This window comes from Leptodactylus fuscus, chromosome 4, assembly GCF_031893055.1.
Source record: "Leptodactylus fuscus isolate aLepFus1 chromosome 4, aLepFus1.hap2, whole genome shotgun sequence".
Lineage (NCBI taxonomy): Eukaryota > Metazoa > Chordata > Amphibia > Anura > Leptodactylidae > Leptodactylus > Leptodactylus fuscus.
In genome coordinates this window covers 24,241,105-24,265,467 of record NC_134268.1, presented here as the reverse complement: position 1 = coordinate 24,265,467, position 24,363 = coordinate 24,241,105, and the positions used below count along the sequence as shown (strand labels likewise).

Here is a 24,363-nt window from a genome sequence, read left to right as displayed (position 1 = left end):
ACTGGAATCCAATCTTTTTTTAGACCGGATTCTGAGTCTCCACGTCAAAATTCTGTCCAAAAAAAACCCCGTGTGAACCCGGCTTACCTCAAACCAAGTTTTCAAGCTTTCCTTCTATAGTTACCCTGTTTCCCCGAAAATACGACGGTGTCTTATATTAAATTCTCTTCCAAAATATATGACCTGTCTTATTTTTGGGGGATGTCTTATGCAGCGGCTGGAGCAGGGGACAATCGGCAGTCATGCCGGCACTTCCTTAGCGGAGCGCCGACATAACTGCCGGTTGTAGGTGGTCCAGGAGGTGAAGAAGGGGGTGTGTGTCTTATTTTTGGGGAAACAGGGTAGGTAGTCAATCCTTCAGTGGGCCCCATTTTCTGTACTCAAAAGCCTAAAGTGGGCAGGAGGTTCACACAATAAATTATACCCTCTAATGAATATTTCCCCTCCAAAAAATTTCCTTCCTGCTTCTATGATATGTTAGGAAATATGGATATAGGATATGTATGAAGGCCCAAACAGAACAGCAGTAAAGCCCAACTGATGATAGAGACCATCGCCTTATGGCAGTGTCATCGAAAACATGAATTTTTAGACTTTCAAAAATATATTATTCTTATTACTGCAATTAATAATAAACTAGTTCCCTTATTATGATTATGAACAATTTTAGATCGAGATAACACACGGACTTGCCCAACCAGTGTTGACTTGCACACCCAGAAACTGTATTGCAAACCATGGCAGACATTACAAGCTACTGAATTTCTATTCAGAAGACCCAATTCTAATTGTGCTAAGTGCTAAAAATTTTTATTCTTTAGTTTTTCCATTCTTTTCAACTTGTGCAACGTTCCTATGTAGGCCTCTCTGGATATGAGTCGTGAAGTCATACTTGTCCGTACAAAGGTGTTGGCATATACTACATTGAAAAGGTCCATTTTCCCCATGGCAGCTCATATGTAGAGCATACATAACTTCATCCAGAAAGACAATGCCACAGTGCACACATTTTGTTGAGAGTTCATCTTGTGTACTTTTATCCACTTTCTCAGTTTTCACTACATTCAATGGACCGTCCTCCTTAATGCTCAAAGGTGACTTAATTTTCTCTTTCGAGGCCCCATTGGATGCTGACCCAGGTCTGGAATGCTTCATTGCCAAGTCTAGAGGAATGTCATTATCTGATCCAACAGTGGAATATTGAGCAGGCAGATTAAAGGTGGGATAAGGCACATAATTCGGGCAGGGGTTTGGTAGGCCAGGCACGTGACTCAAGTAGTGAGGATTCCCAGGAACGGACAGCTTATACTTACTCCAAAATCTCAGCCAGTCAGATTCGCTTTGGAAGTCATTGTGGACTAACGGAAGTCCAAAGAGAGGGTACTGATATTTTTCTATCGGACTTCCCGGGGGAGAGTAGTTTGGATGTTTTATAGGTCTCATATATTTTTCTATCGGGCTACCTCTTTCTGAGCTGCCTTTGCTATCGGAGATAGATGAACTGTTTCCTGGATCTCCACTGCTTTCCTGAGGACTTTTTATCTGTATGTGCAAAGGTTGCATCCTTTTGTGGACATCCATAGTTTGGCTGACTATTATGGTCTGCTGAGCAGAATGGCTTTTAGTCAATGATGCGTGGGACTCATATTTATTCATGACAAGTTGCTGAGCTTCTCTCTGGTGACCTTCCATTGAATGATCCTCCGACCTCCTCTCTAGCGGACTTCCATTAGTTTGCTCCTCGTTGCTCCCTCTTTGATGTTTACTTAGCTGTTCCGTCTGCAGCGCGTCTGGATTAAGGCGTTTCCTTGTCCGTCTCCTAATGATCTGCTCTCCATTGTTTTGCTTAATGATGTTTAAAGGTCTGGGAGTCTGGGGAAGAGATAAAACACATATCAAATAAACCAAAAGTCATTTACCTTTGATGATAAAATTCCTTCCAGAGGCGATCACATACATTAGACACAAGCTAAGCATACACAATTTATTATAGAGAATTAATTTTAGAAGAAAAATACAATATATCATCCTAAATGTATCTGCCATTACTTCTCCAATATACAGTCCTATGAAAAAGTTTGGGCACCCCTATTAATCTTAATCATTTTTAGTTCTAAATATTTTGGTGTTTATAACAGCCATTTCAGTTTGATATATCTAATAACTGATGGACACAGTAATATTTCAGGATTGGAATGAGGTTTATTGTACTAACAGAAAATGTGCAATATGCATTAAACCAAAATTTGACCAGTGCAAAAGTATGGGCACCTCAACAGAAAAGTGACATTAATATTTAGTAGATCCTCCTTTTGCAAAGATAACAGCCTCTAGTCGCTTCCTGTAGCTTTTAATCAGTTCCTGGATCCTGGATAAAGGTATTTTGGACAAACAATTCAAGTTCAGTTAAGTTAGATGGTGGCCGAGCATGGACAGCCCGCTTCAAATCATCCCACAGATGTTCAATGATATTCAGGTCTGGGGACTGGGATGGCCATTCCAGAACATTGTAATTGTTCCTCTGCATGAATGCCTGAGGATTTGGAGTGGTGTTTTGGATCATTGTCTTGCTGAAATATCCATCCCCGGCGTAACTTCAACTTCGTCACTGATTCTTGAACATTATTCTCAAGAATCTGCTGATACTGAGTGGAATCCATGCGACTCTCAACTTTAACAAGATTCCCAATGCCGGCATTGGCCACACAGCCCCAAAGCATGATGGAACCTCCACCAAATTTTACAGTGGGTAGCATGTGTTTTTCTTGGAATGCTGTTTCTTTTTGGACGCCATGCATAACGCCTTTTTTTTATAACCAAACAACTCAATCTTTGTTTCCAAAATGAAATTGGCTTCTCCAAATGTGCTTTTTCATACCTCAGGCGACTCTGTTTGTGGCGTACGTGCAGAAACGGCTTCTTTCTCATCACTCTCCCATACAGCTTCTCCTTGTGCAAAGTGCGCTGTATAGTTGACCGATGCACAGTGACACCATCTGCAGCAAGATGATGCTGCAGCTCTTTGGAGGTGGTCTGTGGATTGTCCTTGACTGTTCTCACCATTCTTCTTCTCTGCCTTTCTGATATTTTTCTTGGCCTGCCACTTCTGGGCTTAACAAGAACTGTCCCTGTGGTCTTCCATTTCCTTACTATGTTCCTCACAGTGGAAACTGACAGGTTAAATCTCTGAGACAACGTTTTGTATCCTTCCCCTGAACAACTATGTTGAACAATGTTTGTTTTCAGATCATTTGAGAGCGGGCTGTCCATGCTCGGCGACCAACAAACTTAACTGAACTTGAATTGTTTTGTAGAAAGAAATGGTCCAAAATACCTTCATCCAGGATCCAGGAACTGATTAAAAGCTACAGGAAGCGACTAGAGGCTGTTATCTTTGCAAAAGGAGGATCTACTAAATATTAATGTCACTTTTCTGTTGAGGTGCCCATACTTTTGCACCGGTCAACTTTTGGTTTAATGCATATTTTGCATTTTCTGTTAGTACAATAAACCTCATTTCAATCCTGAAATATTACTGTGTCCATCAGTTATTAGATATATCAAACTGAAATGGCTGCTGCAAACACCAAAATATTTAGAACTAAAAATGATTAAGATTAATAGGGGTGCCCAAACTTTTTCATAGGACTGTATTATCTAGGTCTGCAGTATAAACCATGGGAAGTCCAGCCAGTAGATCTTCATGGTTCCCCTGCCATTCCCATTTTAAGACATTCCTTGTTGGTCTACTCCTTGGTTGGGAAGAGCCAACTGGTTCTTAACAAGCCAGGTTCGTTACCAACTTTCCAAAAATTTTGGGTTCAGATACACCCAAAATATTTGAGGTTGCCCATCCACAATCCATTATTATACTCCGGAGTCACTTCAGAGTATAAGTGGAAGCCCAGGGAAGGTGCATAAGTTTAACAAACAGTCTTAACTCCTCTGGGTTTGGCCCCATTGTCTGGTACGAGATCCCATCCTCTTCAGGCCTCCTGGATGATGTCAGCCAGACTTTGAGGCTTTGCATGTACCCCATGTGACCACTGCGGGCAGAACACAAGCCTCAGCTGTCTTCTGTAGGTGCTGACATCATTCTGGTGGACTGAAGAGGACTAGTACCTGCAAAGGACACCAGGACGAAGACCAGGAGAGGTGAAGTAACCTCTTTATTATATTTATGTATCTCCCCTTGGCCACCGCTTATTATACAATGACATCTGAAGAGACCCCAGAGTATAATAACAGCAGTCTGTTTTGGGATTAAATGAAACCGTACTTTGACCAGGGGTCGGAAATCTTTATAAAAGTGTCAGAAATCTTTAGCACATGTAACTCTGAAGCCACATCCACCATTACTGACACATTTAAGACCATTCACACCCACATACTGTAGTACTGAGTGAGAAAACCACAGGGTCTAGAAACAGTTATATACTCCCACCACATCCCATCCCGAGGAACACGACATGGTCAGGAGGCTATTTCCTAGCTCCCATTGTTTGGAGAGAAAGTGCTAGAAGAGACTGAGTCCTGCTTGTCCCCTCACACAGGCTGATTGACAACTAGGAATGTGGATAGAGAAGAGAAACAGCAAATGTGAAGGGGGGAAGAAAAACTCTCAATGTCTCTTCTAGGGCCCCAGTCCTGACTTATTTGTTTTACTCAGGATGCCAGCTTCAAAGCATAAAAACCTATATCTCACAGAGCTCAGCTTCTCTCCTCTATCATATAACCCTATATATCACAGAGCTCAGCTTCTCTCCTCTATCATATAACCCTATATATCACACAGCTCAGCTTCTCTCCTCTATCATATAACCCTATATATCACAGAGCTCAGCTTCTCTCCTCTATCATATAACCCTATATATCACACAGCTCAGCTCCTCTCCTCTATCATATAACCCTATATATCACAGAGCTCAGCTTCTCTCCTCTATCATATAACCCTATATATCACAGAGCTCAGCTTCTCTCCTCTATCATATAACCCTATATATCACAGAGCTCAGCTTCTCTCCTCTATCATATAACCCTATATATCACAGAGCTCAGCTTCTCTCCTCTATCATATAACCCTATATATCACAGAGCTCAGCTTCTCTCCTCTATCATATAACCCTATATATCACAGAGCTCAGCTTCTCTCCTCTATCATATAACCCTATATATCACAGAGCTCAGCTTCTCTCCTCTATCATATAACCCTATATATCACAGAGCTCAGCTTCTCTCCCTCTATCATATAACCCTATATATCACAGAGCTCAGCTTCTCTCCTATATCATATAACCCTATATATCACAGAGCTCAGCTTCTCTCCTCTATCATATAATCCTATATATCACAGAGCTCAGCTTCTCTCCTCTATCCTATAACCCTATATATCACAGAGCTCAGCTTCTCTCCTCTATCATATAACCCTATATATCACAGAGCTCAGCTTCTCTCCTCTATCATATAACCCTATATATCACAGAGCTCAGCTTCTCTCCTCTATCATATAACCCTATATATCACAGAGCTCAGCTTCTCTCCTCTATCGTATAACCCTATATATCACAGAGCTCAGCTTCTCTCCCTCTATCACATAACCCTATATATCACAGAGCTCAGCTTCTCTCCTATCATATAACCTATATATCACAGAGCTCAGCTTCTCTCCTATCATATAACCTATATATCACAGAGCTCAGCTTCTCTCCTCTATAATATAACCCTATATATCACAGAGCTCAGCTTCTCTACTCTATCATATAACCCTATATATCACAGAGCTCAGCTTCTCTACTCTATCATATAACCCTATACATCACAGAGCTGATCTTCTCCCCTCTATCATATAACCCTATACATCACAGAGCTCAGCTTCTCTCCTCTATCGTAAAGGAACATGTTCTCAGAGGCTTTGGTACAGATTCTACATTTGCACCCAGGAGCTTTAAGGTACCCCTGAATGATAATAAATCTAAAGGACACAATACCTATATTCTGTAGCCTATTTTCTAAAATGCTATTTCACCATAGTAAATATGATCCTAACTATTTCTAGCAGTCTATTTCTGATTCTGTATCGCTGAGTTCCTAAAATATAAAGATAGGGAAGTTTTGAATTTTTGCAATGCTTCATTTTACCTGTCTCTCTTCTAAGGTAAATGGGATGAGTGACACAAAATCTGATGGCAATGAATAAGCAAAGAAGAGAGAAATAAACATCCCAAGCAATACAGTTCTGAAATGGAAATGCCACGCTGTGTTTCAGTATATTTTAGAAAAATTGGGCAGCAGCGATATTGCACAGCGAGAAGGAAACACAACAATAGACCATTTAAACTAGACTTTATAGAATTTGTTGCACTTCATAAGTCAAAGGAAATACAACAGGTAGAGTTCAGTATGAATCCGGTTACAGTAGAATATCTCCGTGCCAATAATATCCGTTCTCTGGGGAGCTTTGGATCTTCGGCTATTTTTCCCGAGGAGTAAGAGAATTTTACAATAAATATTACGTGATGGAATGGAGAGAACGGCTCTAACAACCAACGCGGCTGCCCTAGAAGACAGCGTAAGTGCTCTCTAATGAAGTGCTATATATTGTATTCGCTGGGAAAGACGCGATCGCTTTACAGAACACAAAATCCATTAGAAAGGTTCTGAAGGCTATTGTTTACCGAAGTAATAACCCAATGGTATATTAGAGTTGCTGCATGGAATCAGTGGACCATCCTTATAGCTAGAGTGGGCAATGGCAGGTCCATTCTATTAGCAACATTGTATCTAAAAATTGATTGCACCATTAAAAAAGGGTTAATCACAACTAAAATATTATAGCGTATCACTTGGATAATCTAATGAACACGGCACCAGACATACAGAGCAAAAGTTGTAAGAAGGTGTGAAACAAATGTTGCAATGTAGGCTTTCAAAAATGGAAGGGTTAATAGTAGGGTTGAGCCGATCTTGACTTTTCAGGATCGATTTTAAAATCCGATTTCTGATCATTTTTTATTCGAACCCGATCTGGATGCCAATTCTGATCCCAATGCAAGTCAATGGGATTTTTTTATTAATCGGAGATCGGATTTTAAAAGCAATCACGTCTCCCCGCCCTGTACCTGCCCACAATCTCCTAAGCCACAAGCCCCGCCTTCCTAGCTCTCTAAACACTAACCTGGGAGGCAGCGGCAGCGAGGCGAGAAGAGCAGCGTGGAGCGGCAGCGAGGCGAAGAACAACACCAGGCACTGCAGACCAGCCATCTCTGGAGGTAAGTAGCTATTAGAGATGTTAGTTTAGTCTCCCATTAGAATGAATGGAAGCAGCCAGCACGCAGGAGGTTAAGGCTGTGTGCCGGCTGCTACCATTCATTCCTATGGAACCGCAGAAGAGCCATCACACTGAGTATACACTCTGCTCAGAATGAGCGGAGTGTATACTCAGTGTGAAGGCTAAGCAAAGCATTGTGGGAAATAGTACCGATCTCGATCCCACCTAAAAAGATAGTTTTCGGAATTCCGATCACGATCGTGAAATTTTCTCGATCGCCAATCGGAATCCGATCTTTTCCGAACACGATTGCTCAACCCTAGTTAATAGTTTATATTCGTCAATTAACAAAATGAAGTGAGAGAAATCTAAATTCCATCAATATTTGGTGTGAGCGCTCTTGGCCTTCCATCAATTCTTTTTTGCAGGTAGTTTTGGAAGAACTGGGCAGGGAGGTTGTTCTTTCCGCCATCTTGACGGACTAAGTCTAGATGTAGGATTGCTCCAATCCATCTGTTTCTTCATGTAATCCTAGACAGAATGGATGATTTTGAAATCAGGGCTATATCTGTGGGGGCTGTATCATCGCTTCCAGGACTCCTCCTCCAAAGGGTAAAAGGTCACACCAAATATTGATGGGATTTACATTTCTCTTTCCTTTATTCACTTCGTTATATTAATAGACAAATTAACTATTCACATTTCTATTGGTGAAAACATTCTTCCTCACCTGTCTAAAACACGCCCCTTTGACAAAGGAAACAATAATGCCCTTAAAATTTGTAAGAGGAATAGAAGAGGAAATATAGAAAGCAGAGTTATAATAAAAGATGCTTCATAATTATTAAGGCATGGAGAATTTAGAATAAAATAGATATGGCAGGAGAGATGGACGGGTCTTTTTTTTAAAAAAAAAATTGGCATATTTATCATTGTCAAGACCAGGCCGGACAACAATCTGCTAAGCAGTAACTGTTTGTTCCTTTGGACCTGTGTTTTGAAAATTTTTCGAGTACAGTTACATAGTAGATGAGGTTGGATGAAGACATCAGTCCATCCAGTCCAACCTATAATCCTACAGTGGTGATCCAGAGGAAGGCAAAAAACCCATGAGGCTCATGCCAATTGTGCCACTTCAGGGGGAAAAAGTTCCTTCCCGACTCCAATCTGGCAATCAGTACAACCCTGGATCAACATGTCCTTAAAATCTAGAGTCCATAACCCATAATATGGTTCTGTTTGAGAAAGACATCCAGTATAGGCTTTAGCATATGTGGGGGGCCAGAAGTCTCATTCCTTTGTCTCCACTTCTGACTCTTGGTCACATGACCAATTCTGCTCTACTCTACATACAAGCAGAAGGACTACAGCTGAGCTGGTGACGTAACAGAGTCAGAGTTCTAGCAGAAAATGAGGACCAAGACGGGTGAGGACCAAGACGGGTGAGGACCAAGACGGGTGAGGACCAAGACGGGTGAGGACCAAGAAGGGTGAGGACCAAGAAGGGTGAGGACCAAGAAGGGTGAGGACCAAGACGGGTGAGGACCAAGACGGGTGAGGACCAAGACGGGTGAGGACCAAGACGGGTGAGGACCAAGACGGGTGAGGACCAAGACGGGTGAGGACCAAGACGGGTGAGGACCAAGAAGGGTGAGGACCAAGAAGGGTGAGGACCAAGAAGGGTGAGGACCAAGACGGGTGAGGAACGAGAAGGGTGAGGAACGAGAAGGGTGAGGAACGAGAAGGGTGAGGACCAAGACGGGAGAGGACCAAGACGGGTGAGGACCAAGACGGGAGAGGACCAAGACTTGTGGCACCATATGCTCTGCAATCTTACAATGGGGGCAATGGACCTGTATATACCTTAGTAAGCAGGCTTATCCATTTACAAAATGGGTGATTTTACGCAAAAGACACCAAAAATATTCAGATTCTTCTCAAACTAGCAATGAAAATTAGGAACATTTGCTTTGCCTACCGAGTGCAGTTTCTGGTAGAGGCCACAGGCGTTGCAGACGTAGCCACCATTTGCATTCTTTCGCCAAAGTGAAGTCTTTGTGGTCAGGCAGTTGGCACAAAAAACCCCGGAGCCTCTACGTCTCTGCAAAATCAAGAAAGCAAAACATACATCAAACACGAGAAATAATATTATTGTAACAAAGAGCGAAATTAGCAGAGGCTTTCTCCAACGCAACCGTACAAGGTCTATTCTTCAGAGACATCATCAGGCCAAGTTTTCAGGCAAAATTAAGCACAAATGAAATCGTCTTCATCATAATTAGATCTAGTTGTTCTAATTAATGACTTTGGTTTTTGAAATAAAACATACATACTGGGGCTGCGGGCGGCAAGTAAGGATTAAATGTCTCGTCTACAAAAATTGGCAGAAGATCCGTGAAAGAAAATAGGAGAACAACTATAAAATAATATTTTTACCTATATAGATTAATGAATCGTTTGACAAGTACACGGTGATTAAGAGAATAAAACTCGACTTAAATTAGTAATAAGACTCCAAATGGATAATATTTAATAAAACGAAGATAACTTAATCACATGGTTGGGGTTATAATGGGCTTTAATCTCTCTGGTGGTCATTAGTTTAATGAAAAATAATGAAGTGTAATAAAAAAAATGTAAAAACATATTTATTCATTATAATTCAGATCTATTCAAATAATAATAGTAATAAATCCTTTCACGTGTCCAAAGTTAAATAATGGAACCACCAGAGAACAACAGAACATTATATATGTGTTCCCGATCTCTCAGCAACGACATACTGTGGCCGTACAAGATGGCTTCCAATCACTGGAGGTCAAGTGCCGGACACATTGACATCATGGGTAAGGGCTATGTGGTGAGGCCAGTAGTATGCCATGTGACGCCAATTGGCTGAACCACTGGAGCATCTTTACTGAATTGGTGGAAGACAGAAGAGTTGAGTAGTGTTTTTTAAAAATTCCGGCCAGGCTTTCAATCTTCTACGCATGCACAATCAGCTCTGCCAACGGGCCTCGGGCAAAGCCGACTGCACCTGCGCGCATCCATTTTTTTGTGTACGCTTACAACAACAGGTCACGTAAGTTGCCACAAAAAATGTCCGCGCGCAGATGCAGTTGGCTCTGCCCGCTGCCAGAGCCCATTGCGCATGCGTAGCAGATTGAAAGACAGGTTGGAAGAGAAAGTGTAGAGGCCGATTCCTGAAGAAGATGGAGGCGGCGCTGGAGATTTCTCTCATAGCATTGGGAATGCCCCCAGTGCTGTTTGAGCGCTGGGGTCCACCCCCAGTGCTGCAAGAGAACTCATTTGCATAAAGACGGAAAACGGAATCTCTACCGAACGGCGGCACGGAGAATACATCTAAAGGTAGGAGAAGAATAGCCTTTCTTAAGGCTATACCTACGTGTTAGTTAGAAAAAAAGGGATTCCAATGATAGGATCCCTTTAAAGCTGATGAACTCCTTTAGCAAAAAACATTTTGGGTAAAAAATATGCAAAAAGTATCAAAGACTCTATGGCATGTTCCATCCTCTATGACCCTTCAAATGTCTAACCATGATTTTGCAGCTGGAGGTAATGGGGGACCAGGATGCCCTGTTCCAGTGAATAGTAGGGGGTTACACTGGTCCGGGTCCCACCAACATCACCTGTCCAGCGGATCAACAATATTTGCTTATGGCGCCATACTCACTGCCTAGAATAATCCCTTTTCAAGACGTCTTATACTCCCTGCCATAAATGAGTTTTCTTCTTACGGGAAAAGTTTAAGCCTGAGTTACAATTTAGACATCTAGGAATAGCCAGATGCTAAAATGGACAACCCCATTAAATGGGATTTATTGCGGAACCCTCTTTACTATTACCAAAAAAGCACCATACATAGTATAGTGGTTGTTCTTGGTATTGCAGCTTATCCCCACTCATTTAACTGGAAGTGAGCTACAGCATGGCCATGTGACCAATGAATGTGACGTCACCGGATTGAGAATATGATGTTCCGGACAACTCCTTTTAATAGAGACATGTCTTGTGAACGTAATAAGTGCAAGAAACATCTGCTACAGAACACAATTGATCTAACAACTCGCTTACAGAATTGGGGGCCCTCATAGCAAAGTTAAAACTGGGACCTCCTTTATCATGCCACCATTTTTATTGACCTACTCCCTTGTTGGCAAGTATTGTAGTTCCTCTGGGGAGGGGCTTCCTGCACAGGGTCTCACCCCCAGTATCAAAGCACAATGTTCTGTAAGGGTCCCATACCAGCTACATGGTCCGTCCCTACTTGGAATATCGTAACGATGAGATAACTTGGAAGTCCGAACGTCTGGAACCATGAACAACTTCATTCTATTTTTTTCCAGAAGAGCTGAAGGAAAAGTCTAGGAAATTCACTTTAATCTACAGAAAATTACCTTTATTATAAACCAGCAATTTTACAGGGTTTCTTCCAATTTCACCAATTTATTTAACACAAGTCTGTGCTGCAGAAGTGAAGTCAATTGCCAAAAGAATACAATGGATGTAATTGTACTCTGATACATTGCAAATAAAAACCTTTGTGCAGACATAATTTTGGCCTGAAGACTGGAGCACTTTCTTGGCACTGGATGGGCATTTGATTCATCAAGTGTTTCACAATGCATAAGAATTAAAAAAAATAAAAGGTAGACCCTGGTGCAGAGCCAGCATTCTGCAACGATACTGTATGTTCCCACTAGATGGGAGCTTTACCAGGAACACCTTACCTAACCTAATTGCCAACATGCATATTCAGATACCTGTTCTGCCTGATGGTCAAGTACTCCATTAATATCAATACGTGGACTATAGTATATAGTCAGAATCTTTCTACTACAATATAGTCACTATAACAAATACTATATAGTCAATAGTAATATTTATGCTACAGTATCCTACTATTATAAATGTAAAAGTTTGCGTGTTTGTTTCTCAACCATGCAAAAACGGATGAACGGATGTGGGTGAAATTTGGCACATAGATAGTTTCATCAATGCTCATTATATGGCATCCCAGAGAGCTGCTGAGATGCTGGAACAATCACAGGCACAGTGGTAGAAACAAGTTAAGCGGCAGGCCAGCTTGAGAGCTGCCGAAACGCCAGAGCATGCGGATCATCAACGCCAACAACACGCTCATTATATGGCGTCCCAGCGAGCGGCTGACATGCCGGAACAATCACGGACATGACATGAGGAACAAGTTCAGCAGCAGGACAGCTTAAGAGTTGCTGAAATGCCAGAGCAGGCAAACCATCGACGGCAGCAATTTGCTGAATATAGGCGGATCATCGACACCAACAACACGCAGACGAAGACGCAGGCAGAGGCTAGTAGTGAATATAATATTTATACTACGGCATAGTGAATATATTTATGGTGGATGAAACAATACTCATTGTAACAACACTATCCTTACAAGATGTTGGTCATAGTTACAAGTTCTCTTTAAGACATTTCCATTAGCATAAGAAATACAAGTAGCAACAGATAAAAGAAACCCTCAAAATAACCCTGTAAAGATGACTCAGGACATTTCTCACTGCACCAAAGAATTTGCAGTGTCATGATATTTTGTAGCTCAGAATATGCAGAGACATTGGCCTATTAATTGCTGTATATGGCAGCCTGGAGCAGGCAGCACATTATACAGCCCGGAGCAGGCAGCACATTATACAGCCCGGAGCAGGCAGCACATTATACAGCCTGGAGCCGGCAGAACATTATACAGCCCGGAGCAGGCGGCACATTATACAGCCTGGAGCCGGCAGCACATTATACAGCCCGGAGCAGGCAGCACATTATACAGCCCGGAGCAGGCAGCACATTATACAGCCCGGAGCAGGCAGCACATTATACAGCCCAGAGCCCGGGAGTACATTATACAGCCCGGAGCAGGCAGCACATTATACAGCCCGGAGCAGGCAGCACATTATACAGCCCGGAGCAGGCAGCACATTATACAGCCCGGAGCAGGCAGCACATTATACAGCCCAGAGCAGGCAGCACATTATACAGCCCAGAGCCCGGGAGTACATTATACAGCCCGGAGCAGGCAGCACATTATACAGCCCAGAGCCCGGGAGTACATTATACAGCCCGGAGCAGGCAGCACATTATACAGCCCGGAGCCGGCAGCACATTATACAGCTCGGTGCCGGCAGCACATTATACAGCCCGGTGCCAGCAGCACATTATACAGCCCGGCGCCTGCAGCACATTATACAGCCCGGAGCCTGCAGCACATTATACAGCCTGGAGCCTGCAGCACATTATACAGCCCGGAGCAGGCAGAACATTATACAGCCTGGAGCCGGCAGCACATTATACAGCCCGGGAGTACATTATACAGCCTGGAGCAGGCAGCACATTATACAGCCGGGAGCCTGCAGCACATTATACAGCCCGGAGCAGGCAGCACATTATACAGCCCGATGCCGGCAGCACATTATACAGCTCGGTGCCGGCAGCACATTATACAGCCCGATGCCGACAGCACATTATACAGCCCGGTGCCGGCAGCACATTACACAGCCCGATGCCGGCAGCACATTATACAGCCCGGTGCCGGCAGCACATTATACAGCCCGGTGCAGGCAGCACATTATACAGCCCGCTGCCGGCAGCACATTATATAGCCCGGAGCAGGCAGCACATTATACAGCCCGGTGCCGGCAGCACATTATACAGCCCGGAGCAGGCAGCACATTATACAGCCGGGAGCCGGCAGCACATTATATAGCCCGGTGCCGGCAGCACATTATACAGCCCGGTTCCGGCAGCACATTATACAGCCCGGTGCCGGCAGCACATTATACAGCCCGGTGCCGGCAGCACATTATACAGCCCGGTGCCGGCAGCACATTATACAGCCCGGTGCCGGCAGCACATTATACAGCCCGGTGCCGGCAGCACATTATATAGCCCGGAGCAGGCAGCACATTATACAGCCCGGTGCCGGCAGCACATTATACAGCCCGGAGCAGGCAGCACATTATACAGCCCGGAGCAGGCAGCACATTATACAGCCCGGAGCAGGCAGCACATTATACAGCCTGGAGCCGGCAGCACATTATACAGCCCGGAGCCTACAGCACATTATACAGCCCGGAGCAGGCAGCACATTATACAGCCCGGAGCAGGCAGCACATTATACAGCCCGGAGCCTACAGCACATTATACAGCCCGGAGCCTACAGCACATTATACAGCCCGGAGCAGGCAGCACATTATACAGCCCGGAGCAGGCAGCACATTATACAGCCCGGAGCCTACAGCACATTATACAGCCCGGAGCCTACAGCACATTATACAGTCTCAATCACCGCTTCTACCATCATTTATCAGCGCACCAGGCACATCCTATGCTGTAAGACCTTCCTTCTAGGTAGTTGCGAAACACTGTACAATCTACTGTGTGTATTTGACACAAGTATTCCGAATTATATGTTTATTATAGAAGAACACTGGGCGGTTTCTTACACAAGGTAGTAGATGTCCTCCTTTTTCTAAGAAACGTAGGAGATATTCATCATGGTTATACAGAAAGAGCAATAGGGATTATTAATAGTAATAGGATTATTGACAGGACACCAAGAAATATTGTGACATATTTACTGTAGAACTGTAGCAAGTCAAGTGAATGAGTCCCAACTCATTAAAAGGGTGTTCCCAAATAAGGGGCATTATTAATCTATGATCCAGAAATTGAGAAGAACACAGTGTTCTCCCTGCCCTGGGTGTGCAGAGAACAAGTCAATATGGCTGGCGACAGATCCTGCACAGTCACATAGCCAAAGGCACTGATGCACTGGGAAAAACTGAAGAAGCAGTGCTAAATCTGTACTGCATGACCATCGTGTTTAGGATTAGTAGAGGTCCCCTTGATCATAATATGAAAGCATATCCTAGGAGATGTGTCATCACTTAATGAGATGAGAAAACCAATGGGAGCAAAATATTAATAGGAAGAACAGCGTGCACCAGCAATCCCAGAATGCCATAAAACCTAAATAGATACATATGTGATAGATAGATAGATAGATAGATAGATAGAGATAGAGAGATAGATAGATAGAGAGATAGATAGATAGATAGATAGAGAGATAGAGAGATAGATAGATAGATAGATAGATAGATAGATAGATAGATAGATAGATAGATAGAGTCCTATGAAAAAGTTTGGGCACCCCTATTAATCTTAATCATTTTTAGTTCTAAATATTTTGGTGTTTGCAGCAGCCATTTCAGTTTGATATATCTAATAACTGATGGACACAGTAATATTTCAGGATTGAAATGAGGTTTATTGTACTAACAGAAAATGCGCAATATGCATTAAACCAAAATTTGACCGGTGCAAAAATATGGGCACCTCAACAGAAAAGTGACATTAATATTTAGTAGATCCTCCTTTTGCAAAGATAACAGCCTCTAGTCGCTTCCTGTAGCTTTTAATCAGTTCCTGGATCCTGGATGAAGGGATTTTGGACCATTTCTTTCTACAAAACAATTCAAGTTCAGTTAAGTTTGATGGTCGCCGAACATGGACAGCCCGCTCTCAAATGATCTGAAAACAAAGATTGTTCAACATAGTTGTTCAGGGGAAGGATACAAAACGTTGTCTCAGAGATTTAACCTGTCAGTTTCCACTGTGAGGAACATAGTAAGGAAATGGAAGACCACAGGGACAGTTCTTGTTAAGCCCAGAAGTGGCAGGCCAAGAAAAATATCAGAAAGGCAGAGAAGAAGAATGGTGAGAACAGTCAAGGACAATCCACAGACCACCTCCAAAGAGCTGCAGCATCATCTTGCTGCAGATGGTGTCACTGTGCATCGGTCAACAATACAGCACACTTTGCACAAGGAGAAGCTGTCAGGGAGAGTGATGAGAAAGAAGCCGTTTCTGCACGTACGCCACAAATAGAGTTGCCTGAGGTATGAAAAAGCACATTTGGACAAGGCAGCTTCATTTTGGAAACAAAAATTGAGTTGTTTGGTTATAAAAAAAGGCGTTATGCATGGCGTCCAAAAAGAAACAGCATTCCAAGAAAAACACATGTTACCCACTGTAAAATTTGGTGGAGGTTCCATCATGCTTTGGGGCTGTGTGGCCAATGCCGGCATCGGGAATCTTGTTAAAGTTGAGGGTCGCATGGATTCCACTCAGTATCAGCAGATTCTTGAGAATAATGTTCAAGAATCAGTGACGAAGTTGAAGTTACGCCGGGGATGGATATTTCAGCAAGACAATGATCCAAAACACCGCTCCAAATCAACTCAGGCATTCATGCAGAGGAACAATTACAATGTTCTGGAATGGCCATCCCAGTCCCCAGACCTGAATATCATTGAACATCTGTGGGATGATTTGAAGCGGGCTGTCCATGCTCGGCGACCATCTAACTTAACTGAACTTGAATTGTTTGTCCAAAATACCTTTATCCAGGATCCAGGAACTGATTAAAAGCTACAGGAAGCGACTAGAGGCTGTTATCTTTGCAAAAGGAGGATCTACTAAATATTAATGTCACTTTTCTGTTGAGGTGCCCATACTTTTGCACCGGTCAAATTTTGGTTTAATGCATATTGCGCATTTTCTGTTAGTACAATAAACCTCATTTCAATCCTGAAATATTACTGTGTCCATCAGTTATTAGATATATCAAACTGAAATAGCTGTTGCAAATACCAAAATATTTAGAACTAAAAATGATTAAGATTAATAGGGGTGCCCAAACTTTTTCATAGGACTGTAAATAGAGATAGATAGATAGGAGATAGATAATAGATACAAGATAGATAGATACCGTAGATAGATAAATAGATAGAATGATAGGAGATAGAGAATAGATAGATAGACAGACAGACAGACAGATAGATAGATCGCTTCATGCAGGTAAACATGCTTATCTTTGGGAATATGTAGACAGATGTGACTCTACTTGCAGTTTGTGTATAAATTAATACAAAAACTTTGAAGAGATTTTAATCTCTGAGTCATTTCCTTGTAGGCGTTTGTAACCATCAGATGTTCCACGGTTTATTTTTTTGCTCTTGCAAGTTCCTATTTCTCTGTCGTATTAACAGCTTCATAACCTACAAACTCCAGAACATCTCTGTAAAGACGGATTCCAGTGAAGAAGCCGGGATTTGGCAAAAAATAAAAAAAAATATTTCGAAACATGCCGCAGTGTGAGCGACTTGTGGACAGAGGCATTTGTGCTGATCTATAGGAAATTCCTTTACTGTGTCAGCAGTCTGAGCTCTAGAGCTGTTCTCTAACCAAACTGGGCACAGGAAGTTGTAACCATAAAGAAGTGATTTTGGAGGGTTTGGGAATTTGTCTTGTGTCATTCTTTCATGCACCTGTCAATGTAACAACTTCTCTGATCACACCTTTCTTCTATTGTCTTCAAACTAAGGTTAGCTGGGTTTAAAGAGAATGTATCACCAAAATTGCCTGTTTTTAAGCCTAGTTTTTATATTCAACGTATATATTTTACCTAAAGGAAACCTGCAGACGCAGATGTGAACCAGGCCTTAGATCTCAATGAGTCGTCTCCATTCTCCATCTAGGGGAATTGCCAAACTGGCTACCGAGCCAGCAGTGGTTAATCTCTAAATGACGTAAATCCATATTGTTGTATCCAAACAGGAGACCAATTTCCAATATATTAACCAACAATATGCCAAATGTAATTCACAATAATCTACCAAAGGATGGCGGTATAAACGGCATAGCAGACTAAAGCCATTGTCATGTGACTGTAACGTCAAGTCCTCGTACCCCGGGAAGTAAATGACGCCGCTACTTCTCCCCACTTCCGAGGTTGTGGAGTTGGTCGGTCAAACCACCGATTCTAACTCCTCTATATAGTCACGGTCTGACTCATTGAAAGCAATGTTGGGTCAAAGTGTTAATGAACAGATTACATAAGTCATATTAAACGTGGCCACATCTGGAGGTCGCCATAGGGTTTTATGGTGATCTCATTTGGGTTGAGTAGAATAACTAGAAATTTGGCCGTGATCAGAGGCGTCAGAACGTTGAAGCTCTTGGGGGCCCCCAATTACCACGTAATATTTATAAAACTGGTGCGGTCTTACATTGTTGAGAGGCCTTTGGGCCCCGTAAAGCTCTAGGGCTCAATAGTGCACACGCTATAGTTCCACCCTTGGCCATGGTTGACCAAACCCTATAAAGGAAATGCAAAAAAACGATCAGAAGAAAAGTTTTACCTTGGACGGTCGCCATTCCCTAATTGGGAACACTTACACACTACACCTATAAAGCCATAATATGATAATGTGACTAAAGCCTTATGACTGTATTATTATAATAACCTTGCCCCACATAGATACAAAGTAATCGCGTCCTAAGAGGCAATACTCTTCTCTAAGCTTTTAATGAAGAAAGCCTACAAACGTACGATACAAAGTGTCAGTAATTCCTAACAAGTTTTACATTTGCATCTATTTAGATCTATTCCTACCACTAATCTCTATGCATACATCTCATTATCTGGTATAAGAAGTTTACACGTCAGGAAGTTAGTTTGTGCTGAAGGCGGAGAATTACGCCAGGAGCAGCTGTGAGTAGATTGGAATATATTTCGGGGACAAAACAGCGACACTGCATTTTCAGCCTGTCTAACAATGTTGACCTGACACACGGCTTGTTACTGGGGTAGTCGCTGCTGTCCAAATTCCAACATATCAAGCACGAACTAAAAAAAATACATCATCATTTTATCTAAAACATAATACATTTTTGTATCAATGTGCAGCTTATAAAAGTATCAGTTCATTTAGTAGTATTTATATATTAGACCCCTAAAAAGGGCCCCCTAAAAGATGATTTCCACTGCTTAGAATCCTATGATCAATTTTAATTTGTGGCGAAACCTGGCAGCAAGTGTTCAAATTCCCTGCAGCTCCTCCACAGGCTAAAGGAGGTACTGCAGGTTTGTATTAAAGGAACACCGGTGATTTTTATTTTGATTCATTATATTGTCAGAAAGATTATTTCTTTAGTAGTAGATCCACTCACAGGATCTTTCCTCATCTTGGATTCATCTTCTTTAATAGATCATGTGTATAGATTGTGACCTTCTTTTTCTAGCATAGGTTGCTGTACAACAGGAGGTCTCTCTCAAAGCTGAGAGAAAACGAAGGATTTGTGGGACCGGACTGGACTGAGTTTTGGCACTGGACTGGGGAAGCCATATTGTTTTCTCATAAAAAGATCTAAAGCTGGCCCTACACATTGGATAGAAGAAATATGGATGAACCTATAACCCAAACAGTTCCTTTTTAGAGTACTACATACAGTATTAAAGGTGTTCTGTGCCAAAGCACTGTTGACCTAGCCTAAGATAATGTCCTTGATATCCCACACCCGTTAATCCCATCGATCAGCTGCTTGCAGAAGCCGAAGCAGATAATGGAGCAGGAAGCAGAGAATGGAGCAGGAAGCAGAGAATGGAGCAGGAAGCAGAGAATGGAGCAGGAATCAGAGAATGGAGCAGGAAGCAGAGAATGGAGCAGGAAGCAGAGAATGGAGCAGGAATCAGAGAATGGGGCAGGAAGCAGAGAATGGAGCAGGGAGCAGAGAATGGAGCAGGGAGCAGAGAATGGAGCAGGGAGCAGAGAATGGAGCAGGAAGCAGAGAATGGGGCAGGGAGCAGAGAATGGAGCAGGGAGCAGAGAATGGAGCAGGTAGCAGAGAATGGAGCAGGAATCAGAGAATGGGGCAGGGAGCAGAGAATGGGGCAGGGAGCAGAGAATGGAGCAGGGAGCAGAGAATGGAGCAGGAATCAGAGAATGGAGCAGGAAGCAGAGAATGGAGCAGGAATCAGAGAATGGAGCAGAAAGCAAAGAATGGAGCAGGGAATAGAGAATGGAGCAGGAAGCAGAGAATGGAGCAGGAAGCAGAGAGCTCTGTTTTTGGTGTAGTGGTTGAACTGAATCACTGCACTTTAGGTCTCATTTAAAGGAACTGGACTTGATCTAGAGTACCTGGTGTGGCTACTTGACTGAGAAGCAGCTGCCCGCTTACCGCTCTGTTCTCTATGCATCTCGTTCGCTGATGGAAAGGTAAACAATGTGTTGGCCCCCACTAATCTGATATTGATGGCCTATTCTTAGTATTCATGGTTAATATTTTTAGCCCAGAAAACCCCTTCCACATCAAGCAATATGAAAGCAATACCAGACGGAACATCTGCAATAAAAAAACGTCCCACGGTAAAGTCAAATTGGCCATGAACCTTCTAATAAAATCAAGTCCCATAATAACTTAAAAAACATTAAAAACCTGTCTCCTCCACCAGTTCCTGCAGACGGCCGGCCACACTGGATGTTACAGCACATAAACTACGATCTAATAAAATACAGCTCACACAGACGTATTACTATCACTCCCGCTGACAAGCGGTATTATAATATTTCACTTCATTATAGAAAACACTGCAATCTTTTTGACTGTTCGAGGTGAAACATCTGCTTGCAATTTTTTTTGTAATATGTCTCACCATTATTTCTAGCTGTATGAAGACATAGGCTGCTCTTCCAGATTCCAGTTTACAGCAGACGATGATATATGGGTATAATACATGTGTATACATCCTCTATGTACTGCACGTATTTGTCTAGGCACAACTCTACAAATAGGTGTGAATAGGTGAATAGAGCTCCGTACATTGAAGGATGGATATGGTTAAAAATGTGCAATGAGCTACTAAAAGGATCCTATCACATGAAAAATGGAGATCATTCTGCAAACCGCATGATATAGAGCAGGAGGAGCTGAGCAGACTCAAGGGTAGGTTTGTGGATAATACTCAGTAGAACCGGTCATTTGTCCATTGACATCTCTGCTCTTTCCACTTGGGGACCCTAAAAACAAAAACCCAAACAAGCAGAAACCCAATCCACTTAAAAAGTGCTTACCCGTGAAGCCCATAGACTATAATGGGGTCCAATGAATTTCCGATCGAAAAATGCAGAGAGAAAAGTCCTATTTGCTGGACGGTAAATAAGGTCAACAAATGGACCAGGTTCACAGGCAAAACTTGATCATACGAGTCTAGCGTTAAAGAGGAGCTTTCAATGTCCTCCTGCACATGCGGTTTTATATTCCGCTAGAAAGCCGACAGTGCACTGAATTCTCATTACACGCCCCAGGGCTGGAGATATCGGTGCCGTTACCGATGTCTACCCACTGTCAGAAGGGAGTTCCTGACAGCCTATCTAAGCTTTGAGGATCACTCCTCCCTGACTGTACTCGTCCATAGCTCTGTACTATCAGAGGGGGCGTTACTTACTAACTACTAAGTCTATGGATGAGTACAGTCATGGGGGCATTCCTCACAGCCCAGTAAGACTACAAGGAACACCTTTCTGACAGTGGGTAGAGATCGGTAACGGCACTGATATCTCTAGCCTCGGGGCAAATAACGGGAATTCAGTGCACTGTTGGCTTTTTAACGGTATATAAAACCGCATGGGCCATGAATGGTCCTCTTTAAGGTTTAGGTTCTAAAGGAATTGGTGTATCAGAGTTGTCTGGCAGTGGTGTACTCCACTTTGGCCATTAAGAATACATAATTGAACCTGTACTGTATGTTAATGGAAAGGTTCTAGACATCGTCTAACCACATGTATGGGCACCACTGGGCTTCCAATGATATGGTGAAGGTTCTATTGTTTCTTAATGTATGACAGATTTGAGACGTCCCACAACATTGCGGTCACATAACATGATTTTAATAAAACCTTAAAGGGTAGAAAAACAACCTGTGATTCCCAAATAACTTATAAATTACCCGGAATTCCAATAGTTAATAATATACAGTATACACTATAACCGACATCTGTAAACTGGAAAGCAGAGGACATTTCATTTAAGACGTGTACTGTAGCCAAGTATAAGAGAAATCACATCACAAGGACATGTGGTAGAGGCAAAGAAAACGTCTAACACGCGAGAATATAGTATAGCCAAGTTAGAAGAAACTTAGCCGGCAAGGTCGTATAGTACTACATTACTATATATCAAGGGTAATGTGTAGGAGCACGGACAATGTTAATGGACTGCATGGATAGGCAGCAGAATGGAAAAGAAATTCAGGTATACGTGTATACAATGCATTAGGCGTACAAAAGACAATGACAGAGTTTACTATAATGTATCGATAGAGAAAAAAATGGACCAATAGGGAATCAAGCTCCAGAGAACAATTCTCAATGGTTAGCTCACCACGGATTACGTTTTCAACAAATTCTCCATAAATTAGTAGCACAAGCCGATATAACATACTTTATAATATATACCTCTTTCTCCACTTACGATGCAAATTCTAACTTTACATACTTTCCAAAACTGACATTCACTCTGAAATCTCTGCTGATTTTTGTTTTGGTCTTCCAAGACGGACCTTTTAGCTCAGAGAAGTTTTAGATTACAGGTTTCCATATGGAAATGGGGAGGAGCACGGTGAGAGTTAAGTGGGAATACAGGCAGAAATATTCTGCAGCAGATAACAGTAAGTTTTTTGTTTAGTTCTCAAATCTCACCCTAAGTGCTTTATTGAATCAATATTGTTCAGTTCTTTTTTTATATAATGTCCAATATACTAAGAGTGTTGAGGAGCAGTGGCTTCTGTTTTCTCTGCGTGTTGTCCATTAGGGACATTATAGCATCTCGTCTCCAAATACTAGATTGCGGACAACTATGAATTAGAGATGGCAGGCAAAACTGATAAAAAATGCAAAATAAAAGTTCTATAATAAGCAGAAATAGTGCAATTCATGAACACACATGTGGCATCTTATCCTGAATAGAGATGAGCGAACATTGTTCGGATCAGCCGTTCCAAACAGCTCGCTCCCATAGAAATGAATGGAAGCACCCGGCACGGCAACTGGCCGCCGGCAAAGTGTACGTGCCAGGTGCTTCCATTCATTTCTATGGGAGCGTGCTGTTTGGAACGGCTGATCCGAACAGTGTTCGCTCATCTCTAATCCTGAATAGGGTTGAGCTGATCTTGAGATTTCAGGATCATTTTTAAAATCCGATTTTCGATCATTTTTCAGCCAATCCCGATCATGAAATTTGCTCGATCGCCGATCGGGATCCGATCTTTCTCAATCCTGATTGCTCAACCCTAAATTCAATAAGTCATAGGTGGGGTTGAGCCGATCTTGAGATTTCAGGATCGTTTTTAACCCCTTCCCGACATTCGCCGTAATAGTACGGCGCTGCAGGGAAGGGCTTCCCGCAAACCGCCGTACTATTACTGCGGATGCATGGTGCGCACACAAAACCTGTGTGCGCACCATGCACAGCGGGTGTCAGCCGTAATACACGGCTGACAATGCCCCGTAACACCCGCGGTCGGAACCGGGTCCGATCGCGGGTGTTAACCCCTGAGATGCCGGTGATCAACATGACCACCGGCACCTCCGGGGTTACAGTGTCATATGGAGGCGATCGGCACCCCCCGCGCCGGTTTCGGGGGGTGCCGGTGTTCGTAGGGGGCAGCCTGGGGTCTGATCAGTGACCCCGGGTCTGCCCCTTCACTTACCCCGTCCTCGCGCCTGGCCGATCCTGCCGTAAATGAAGCTGTCAGCCTGTGCGTCCACACAGGCTGACAGCTTCCTATACTCTGCAATACACGTGTAACACGTGTATTGCAGCGTATCTCTATTGAAGCAGTGATCAGCCGATCACTGCTTCAATCCCCCAAGGGGACAGAAAAAAAAAGTGAAAAAAAAGTCAAAATAAAAAAGTTTAAATACGTTTAAAATAAATTATAAATAAATAAAGCCCCAAAAATCCCTTTTTCCCCATATAAAATGTTTTATTATGTAAAATAAAGAAAAATAGAAAAAAAACATTACATATTTGGTATCGCCGCGTCCGTAATAACCTGAACAATAAAATTAAAACATTATTTAACCCGAACGGCGAATGTCGTAAAAAAAAAAAACGTAGAAAACCGCACAAAATAATGATTATTCACCACCTTTCCCTTACAAAATGTTCAATAAAAAGTAATCAAATGGTCA

General features: G+C 42.6%; 1 protein-coding gene across 5 annotated transcripts in view; it reads right to left on the bottom strand.

Moving 5' to 3' along the window:
• Window positions 1-648: 648 nt before the first annotated feature.
• TRPS1 (transcriptional repressor GATA binding 1) overlaps window positions 649-24,363 on the bottom strand; it is a 237,932-nt gene continuing 214,217 nt past the window's right edge. For all 5 annotated transcript variants that reach the window (XM_075270221.1, XM_075270223.1, XM_075270222.1 and 2 more), the window contains 2 exons: window positions 9,246-9,368; window positions 649-1,872 (listed from right to left, as the gene is read on the bottom strand). In XM_075270221.1, the coding sequence (XP_075126322.1) occupies window positions 811-1,872; window positions 9,246-9,368 (1,185 nt within the window). In that variant the 3' untranslated portion in view covers window positions 649-810. The remainder of the gene's footprint in view (window positions 1,873-9,245; window positions 9,369-24,363) is intronic.